The 9,461-nt window shown below is 33.2% G+C and overlaps 1 protein-coding gene across 2 annotated transcripts in view; it reads left to right on the forward strand.

The window, feature by feature from the left end:
• The window catches only part of LOC132705509 (homeotic protein distal-less-like), a 170,333-nt gene extending 161,518 nt beyond the window's left edge, over nucleotides 1–8,815 (forward strand). For both annotated transcript variants that reach the window (XM_060676156.1, XM_060676237.1), the window contains exon 5: nucleotides 2,436–8,815. In XM_060676156.1, coding sequence (XP_060532139.1) covers nucleotides 2,436–2,454 — 19 coding nt within the window. In that variant the 3' untranslated portion in view covers nucleotides 2,455–8,815. The remainder of the gene's footprint in view (nucleotides 1–2,435) is intronic.
• Nucleotides 8,816–9,461: the final 646 nt, after the last annotated feature.

Here is a 9,461-nt window from a genome sequence, read left to right on the forward strand (position 1 = left end):
ATCCAGAGTAAAAGATCTTGAGGCATAAAAGGGTCACCCATCAATGTTAACCACCAATTGAGTCGTTTGTACAGTTCTAGTTTGTTCGCTATTTCTGATCTCTGTTGCGATTGTAGTAATTTTGCATCGGCCGAAAATAACTATTAGATGCTTTAATAATATATCTACATGTAAGTGGTGCCAGTGTTGTATGGCTTTGTGCTTATAAAGGCTTCATTCAGTATTTTCTATTTTTTCAAAAATGAGATAAGTGTCTTCCAAACACTCCACAATAATATTGTTGGGTGTACACTGAGCCGTCATCCACTTATCAGTCACTTCTTCGAAGGTTTCTTCATCAACCACTCTGATCACATTATGTTCTGTCAACAATGAGCAAAAAAATTAACGTTTCTTTTCAACTTTGAGTTTGCCACGTTCGCTTTTGTATTCCACTTTTCTTCCAATTGGCAATAAATTATAACGTTAAAAAATGAACGATGAACAGCTAGTTTTATTTTATTCAAAATTTGAACGATTCCAAATGGTATATTACGCCACAAATGCTGCTAGAACAATTTTCAAAATCTGAAATTTCTAGATATAGTTTTCACGCAGATCACCGAGCTTCTTACCTTTTAAGGGGTGAGTGTTTTTGTGGCTTATATTTAAGCTACTAACTTCAAAGATTTTGGACGCCGGTGTCACTACCGTATTGTCATGAGCTAATGGAGAATTTGTTATACAAATTTACTGCCTATTAGAATTCAAAGACTTTTTCCAGATTTTTTTGATAATTTCATAACTACCCGAGACAAATACGTCCATTAAATTCAATTTTTAAATTCGCATTTAGAGATAGGATTTAAAAGGGTTCGTAATTATTGTCTACCAGAATAGTCGATAATTTTAACTGCGCCAGTATAATGTATTAATAATCAAATTTTTACCTGGATAGTATGTTTAGTTTTCTGTATTTTTTAGCAGTATTTTTATTACAAATGAACTCTTTTCTCTCTTTTATTCATTTGAATCATTTTTCAAGCTATTATGAAATTGTTTTGCACTCGAAATGAAATTGCTTGGAATTTTCAAATAAGGCCAATTTTGTAGGTAAATTATTTATGAGCAAAACGAATTTAAGTGAAATTATTTCCTTCCTTTTGCAGTTTTGTGATGTATTGGATGTAACTGTTTGATTAAAAACTAAAATGATTGTGTTATACGCTATTTGCTGTATGATATGTGTCTATGTGTGTGTCCAATTTCAAATTTATTTAAAGCTAAATTCTCGTCACACACACAAGAGCAGAATGTATATATATATATATATATATATATATATATATATATATATATATATATATATATATATGTGTGTGTGTGTGTGTGTGTGTGTGTGTGTGTGTGTGTGTGTGTGTGTGTGTGTGTGTGTGTGTGTGTGTGTGTGTGTGTGTGTGTGTGTGTGTGTGTGTGTGTGTGTGTGTGTGTGTGTGTGTGTGTGTGTGTGTGTGTGTGTGTGTGTGTGTGTGTGTGTGTGTGTGTGTGTGTGTGTGTGTGTGTGTGTGTGTGTGTGTGTGTGTGTGTGTGTGTGTGTGTGTGTGTGTGTGTGTGTGTGTGTGTGTGTGTGTGTGTGTGTGTGTGTGTGTGTGTGTGTGTGTGTGTGTGTGTGTGTGTGTGTGTGTGTGTGTGTGTGTGTGTGTGTGTGTGTGTGTGTGTGTGTGTGTGTGTGTGTGTGTGTGTGTGTGTGTGTGTGTGTGTGTGTGTGTGTGTGTGTGTGTGTGTGTGTGTGTGTGTGTGTGTGTGTGTGTGTGTGTGTGTGTGTGTGTGTGTGTGTGTGTGTGTGTGTGTGTGTGTGTGTGTGTGTGTGTGTGTGTGTGTGTGTGTGTGTGTGTGTGTGTGTGTGTGTGTGTGTGTGTGTGTGTGTGTGTGTGTGTGTGTGTGTGTGTGTGTGTGTGTGTGTGTGTGTGTGTGTGTGTGTGTGTGTGTGTGTGTGTGTGTGTGTGTGTGTGTGTGTGTGTGTGTGTGTGTGTGTGTGTGTGTGTGTGTGTGTGTGTGTGTGTGTGTGTGTGTGTGTGTGTGTGTGTGTGTGTGTGTGTGTGTGTGTGTAGATGTAGATGTAGTATAATGGCTGCACGCGCTGATTAGAAAATTAAGTAAGATAATAAAAATAATGTGCTTAAAAAATCCACCCCGTATATGTACGAATTACGATAGTGGGATAAATTACTTCTCAAAAAAATAATTGTGCCATTTTTATTACTTCACTCGCTCATTTTTGGTCAATTTCGCTGTTTACTGATAACGCGACCTTTTTTAACTTCGTTTTTTGATAATTACATGCAATTATTAATTAATTTGCTTCGCTCCTATTAAATCGCGTCATTAGCAAAACCAAAAACTTAATACGCAATAGCAAATTCGCTAAACTAACCTGCGTTTTTCTTTTGTTTCAGGGTGTGGCCGGCAGTTTAATATACGGACCCATTTAGAGGCGAACCTACCCTCATCCCCAAACGTGATTAGTTACTAATTATTAGAAATTGAAAAGCGAAACTCTATTGACAAAGAAAGAAAAACTGCGACCAGTGATTCGGTGGACGATATGTTATTTTTATTGTTGTTATTTTTAAATAGGTTTGTTTGTTTTTTTTTATGTGTTGAAAGATTCCATTCCTTTGTACAATTTCGGTTAGATCTCAGACGGTGCGAAAAGTCGCGAACGCGTTTTCGGTGGTCCCGCCGATGAGGGCCGGAAAGGTCGAAACTGCGTCCACCGAAGAAGTGTTCTGAGCGGTTCTCTTCTAATCGTAATGAATCTGGTGCAATATAGTAACGGTTAGCGGTGTGAGTAACTTGTAAAACATTTCGATTTGTACATTCCGTGGCGAAAACTCAAATTTTAGTTTTTTTTTTCAAAAATTTCGTTTCAACTACTACCGAGTTGAGTTGAGTTATTTGTCTATAAATATATGCGCGGTAACCTACTGTCAGGATAAATGACGATCTGGAATTTGGCGTTGCCTGTATTTTTGCCGAAAAGTTAAATTGAACTAGTTGGATAGATATATCGCCAATAGTACGACCTAATTTCAAGTCTATGTTAAAATTTTGCGTATTGCGTGATTTTTTGTTTTTCGCTTTACCTTTAGACTTAATGAGTGTCCTTAAGTTGACAAATTGAATTTAAAAGTTTGCGTTTTTTAGTCGTCTTTTTATGACCGCACATTTTAGTTTTTCTACATTTTTATTACTAATTTTCCCTTATTCTAAATTCTCGTAGTTCGATATTTTATTTTTCGCTTTACCTTGATCGCTGTTCTCAATTTCACATGTTTTGGATTTTGGAGTGTCCGTAAATTGATAAATTGAATTTAAGAGTTTGCGCAGCATTCGTTACTCTGTAATGACCATATGCAACTTCATTTTTTCTGAATTTTCATTGCAAAATTTTCTTACTTTAAAAATGTTAAAATTAGTTTCAGTTGTGAAATATTTTTTTATTTTTGAATAAATTTTGTTTGAAATATAGCTAAATAAAGCAATAATAATATAACAATTTTGAATGGTTTTATAGCGTCTATAAATTATTAATAAATGTAGCGTGTTGCGACTTTCGTGAACCAAGGCTCCTTTGCAGAGTTTTTTTGAAAATGTTCTTTAGACACCCTTCGTAGTTCGGTTATGCGATAACTGAAAGTATGGTTGGTTCAGTGACGTAATCAGTTCTCCTCTGAAACTCACAAATTTTGATATATCAAGTAATTTTTTTTTTTCAATGTAACAGCATCTTTACATAATATTATTAGTCTTGTTATGAACTTTTCTATAATATGTAACACGAGGCATTTCAAATAGAAAGCACATATTTTTAATTTTAATTATTTTTATGATTTGGCAATTCAAAAAAGGTGTCCATTTCCCTAAAATATATATACTCATGAAATTTCGTAACTACACTATCTAAACTTATTTTGACTGGTAACTAAGTTTTTATAATAAGTTATGAAACTTATATAAAACATCTGTATTTTATATTCATGAGAAACATTAATTAATTAAAGAATTAGAATTAGAATATATGCTTTATACTTAAGATAGCCTTTAAGTGTATTTTTTGAAAAGGTAATAGCAATTCAAATGAAATTATATATATTATTAAAGTCATTCATGACCGTTCTCATATAAAAACACAAGTTAGCCTATATACAAATGTGAAATAGATATAAACAACATCAAAATTCTCAATCAAAATGTTATAAAATTCAAGACTGTGACATTTCTGTTTGGGTCAACCCTTTTATGAAAAAGTAGCCATGAGTCACGAAAGCAGCAACAGGTTAGTTTTATTAACAATAGAGGAACGCCCAGCAGAAATAGGAAATACAGCACTTTTTGGCGTTTATTAACGTACACTTAAGATAAGTCTGGGGAGCATGGGGACCAGCAACAACCATCGCCGAAAAGTTGAAACAGGTCGAGAAACACATTCCATTTAAGCTTTCGCCACCAAGAGAGGTTAGTAATTTCATACCCCAGAAAACAGCGACACTTGACTAACATTGAAGTCCGGCATTGAAAAGTACACAATTGTTGCTTCATTTAGACGTAATGAAAACAAAAATTAAAGGAATAGGAAAATATTTGGTTGTTGAAAAATATCCATTTCCTCTGCGCCACTTTGTATAATAATGTGGTTGGAGATCCACGTGATTAATATTTAAGCAACAATATAAAAATAAAGCTGCCTTCATAGTATCTTTAATGGTAAATCAAATACCAGTTTCGGAGAAAAGCCGAAAGTTGACTCACAAAGTCTCTCCACAATTTTGGACTAAAATTATTTTTACACCATTTTCGAAATCAACAAAATCATTATTTATATTTTGGATATTGATGAAATGGATATTTCAGCCTAACAGTAAAACTAAATCTTAATCCAAAACGCCGCTTAAATGATGAGGTATAGAGGCTGCAAAAATTAATAAGGACTGCTGAAACAATTATTTAATTGGGAAAAAGTCTTGGTGAATTGCATAGTAGATAAAAAATAAGTCGTAGGCCGTTTTTAATAAAAAGACTGTGAGAAAAGTTAAATACTTGCATAGAAATTTTCCGAAAATTTGAATTTAGGTTCAGCTTTGGTACATCGAGACTGTTCACAAAAAAATGGAATGAAGAAAGACAATGATTTTAATATTCAATATTCGACGTTGCATCTGGTGAACTTGTTCGAAGCCGATTAGTGTTGAAAAAATGCGACAGAACGATCGAACCGTTGATGGGTACTGGAGAACGCCCCGTACCATTCGTCGTTATCGTATTACAACGTTTCTGTCGTCTTGCCTTCGCTGGTTCTTTGGCTATTTAGATGTATTTGTTTCGCAAAACTCATTTTTTGTTTTATTTTTTAAAAAATTGACGTTTCTACTTCCATCGTGCTGGAACGCACGCGCGCAGTTCGCTGTTTACTAATGCCTTTCAGTAGCTGAGATTGCGACGAATAATAATAACTAATAGTTATAAAATATTTGCGTTTTTAACAGGTGCATTTTTTAATACAGACGCATTTTTCCTTTACTAAGAAAAAAAGAGTGCTTGTTTAGAAGCTGTTGGCGGCTGTTTGGAACTTTACATAAGGCGTTGGTAGTTGAAAATCTTTAGAATTAAAAGCAAATAATTACAACTGTCTAATTTAGCACGTTATTCCCACACACAGTTTGATGAAAATTAAAAAATTTTAAGCTTCAAAATAATTCATATTCAAAATCTGTAAATCAGAAGTCCCAAAATACAAGATATGAAATGTAGGACAATATTCTAGGCATAGCACTCCCGAAAACCTGATAATCTGGACAAATAAATTGAAAAAAATTAAAAACAAAATTGTGAAAAGTCTGAATTATCTTCAAACCTGACTGGTAATTATGTGAATATTTTGATTATAATGAAACGCTTCGATTTTACCACAATCAGTGATTATTAGAGTCGCAATTTTCGTTACTTAGAAACAAGCGAACTGCACACTCGTTACGCCATCATGGCATTAGTATCGACAATTTTTTGAAGACTTCTCCAAATCTGAGCATGGCGACACGCAAATGTCTATGAAAATTCTTTTTTCCGTTTAAACCTCCCCATCTCAATCAAGTGACATTCAATTACGATCGCGTAGTTTCATTTTTATTTTATGAAGAGTATATTATTTCCATTTTAAAAGATTATGCCGAACGAATGTCGTCTGAAATTTTCAAACCATTGCATTTTATTAATACTGTTACAGTAAAAACACAAAACCCGAATAAAACAGTAAAACTGAGATAATCATAATTTCATAAAAAAATTTTCTGACTCCAGTCTGGGCTTGCAATATATCTTCAGGAAAGGTTAGATCGTAATTGATGCCACCGACGGGTTTAGGATGGAAAGGAATTCCCCCAAAGTCCACGTTCGGCAGAAAAAAATGGCGGGTTGGGTTTTCCACGCTCACCATCGGATATTGAGTTGTTTTTTCGTATTTTTTAACACACATCGGCGTAATAGCGCAACCGGTCGGATGCACTGCGGATCGGAAAACTGAAAATAATGCAGAAAAATGTTTTTCTAATTTCAATTTCAAATATCAATGAAACGTTTTTTTGTTGGGATTGTTTTGGCAGCACTTAAATAATTCAAGAATTTTTGTTTTTTAAGAGTCTGGAAGAAAAATATAGTAATCTAGTAGTAGAAGATGCGATTTTTTAAGTTTATCGCCACCAGCTTCTACACAAGCCCTTCTATAATCACGATAAAGGGAAACGCGTCCTATACAATAAAATCTCCGAGCCCCGTAGACCTAGTGTATTGGTAAAAAATATTTTAATTTTACCGGAACAATTCTTCCCATTAATAAATTCACGATGTTTCGACCTTCGGCACGACCTTCAAGGTCGATTTTCTGCGTCGGAAATTATCCGGCTATTACAAAAGTGCATCCTCCATTCCGAGAATTTTTGAATAGTCAACAGAGCATTTTTGTATTCATAATCTTAGTTTTATGCGTTCAAGTCATTTTCGAGTTAATTCTATGCGAAGCAAATCACTTTAAATATAGCTTTAATGAGTAATACCTGGTGTCGGCTGTCCGAAATCGGTGTTTGATACTTCATTGTCAAAAATCTATGAAATTGCACAAGATGATAATTAACTATGTCGTCTAACTCTGAGGACTGACTTCTTGGTTAATTTTTTATAGACAATAAAGTTCATACTGTTATGGGTTCCGCTATACTTTATTTTTTGAAATACGAGACGATAATTTTGCTTTTTCTAAATAATATTTGAGTTAATATTTATGTATGGATCGGAAATGTATGTAGTTTGGGTTGGTTTGGTTAATTAGTAGTACTCACATGATCCTAATAAGGAAAAGGAAAAAATCGACTTTTGACAAGACCAAGAGGCTTGAAGAATCATTCCAGTTCGAATTTCTCATCAAAAATCCTCAAATCCTAATTTTCATCTAAATACCAATATTACTGCCTCTAAACTTATTCATGGAATGATCTCTTAAAGTTAAATTACATTCTTAATTAACACTGAATTATATAACCAGAAGTAGTCTTAATATCTACAACAAGCATTGTAACAATGCAACATTAATCAAGCCAGACTGACGTTAGTAGTCGTTTGATGATTTTCCCATTGTCTCTGGCCAGAATATCCAAAGGCACAAGTTTTGGCATCGAGTTAAATCGAAATGTTCACGAAAAATCAAGGTAAATTCTCAATAAATCGAGACTCAATAAAATAAGTCAGTGGGTGTTCAAGACTTATTTGTAGAGTTCCTTTGGAAAGAACTACTGAAACCTTTGGGCTTATGCCGATTAAGTCTGTACAGGTAAGTGCTTCTATAAGCTTTCGAGTACCTAGTTCAGTTGCTTACCGAATTGTCAACTCAACTGCAATGGCCTGTGCAGACTAGAAAGGATGCATTTATAATCTGCCTATTTGGATACTTTTCCTCCAAATTTAACTTTACTCAATGGTGTCATCGTAATACTACTCTCTACATTCTGTCACTTCAAAATCGAATTACATCACATTATATAAGTTAGATGATGTAAGTACGAAAATTTCATTTAATTTAAAAACATTTTCAAGAAAATATTTGTTGTATTATTAATTTTTTTTCCCTTCAGTTCGTCTGCGTTTCTGGTGATTCGTAAACAATGAACACTAAGAAATTCAATACATATGCAAATTGTATTACGTATCAGGTATTGTATTGTCTTTAAATGACTGTTTCAGTTAGCCTGCAAATTGTTTTATTTTCCAGAGAGTCTTAGTTTAGTTGCCATATTCGGGCATATAATAATAAAACAAAATAAAGCAGCATGATATATGTATTTTTTTTCTTTTTAATAATAAGTATCTACGGCATTGCCAAAAATTCCAAGTCGTCCCGTTTTCTATACAGTTTAACACATCACCGTCGTCAAGTATATCGTAATTTATTGATTGTTGGTACGTATTTGTTAACTTTTATGTGTAAAATGCTCGTGTACAGGTAGATTCGACGGTAATGGAATAATGAATTCGTAAAAAATGGACTCGTCGCCCCAAGGTCGTTGAGTTTTGTAAATTGTTTTTTTTTCTAGCGATTGCTGTAATATATAGTTATTATTATTAGTTAATTAATGGATTATGTGTGATGCGAGCGATGCAGTATTTCGGGTGAATGTAAGACAGTCAATAATGTACCTTATTGTAAAGTAGATTTGTGAAGGCGCTGTCTTAAAAACTATAAGAAAAAAATTATTGTAATTATTGAAGGAAAAAGATTATTTCTAAATGTATAAATATATATAAATAACAAATTCCGTCTATTGTTTTATTTTATCACCATAATTCCTATATAAAAAGAAATTAAAATAATATTTCTATTAATGCAAAATTCATTAAAAAAATTGTCGAGAACGCTGTATATTGGTTATGTTTCTTGTGCCTTAGTATACTTAGTATACTTAGTACTTAGTACTTAGTAGAATAACAGATTATTGCAAAAATATATGGTATCCAAAGTATAAATTATCTGAGATTTTCTTTGTAACAAGTCAAAATGAGTACTGCTTTATATATTATAACTATAACAATTTAAAGGTTTAAAGGTTTTGCAACAGCAATCTTCTGTCTTACTTATTTCAATTAGATATGAAATATTGTTAATTTTGCCGATATCATTTACTCATCGCCTGGCACGACCGTACGATAGATGCGTTCTCGTAAGCTTATCAAATGCAGTTGGCTTCTATAATAAGTCCACCTGAATAGGTTATTTTATACTTTGCGAAATCTGTTTTGTACTGTCATTTATTTAATTTGCTTTATATTTTTCGTGTAATATCACCATTGCCATCTAATTGTGTTCTTGAGTTGAAGCAGGATATGCACAAAATGATTCTTAAAAGCAAAAATATTTTTTATCAGTTAGAAACAAAATT

This window comes from Cylas formicarius, unplaced genomic scaffold (assembly GCF_029955315.1).
Source record: "Cylas formicarius isolate icCylForm1 unplaced genomic scaffold, icCylForm1.1 PGA_scaffold_10__41_contigs__length_53128322, whole genome shotgun sequence".
NCBI classification, from domain to species: Eukaryota; Metazoa; Arthropoda; class Insecta; order Coleoptera; family Brentidae; genus Cylas; species Cylas formicarius.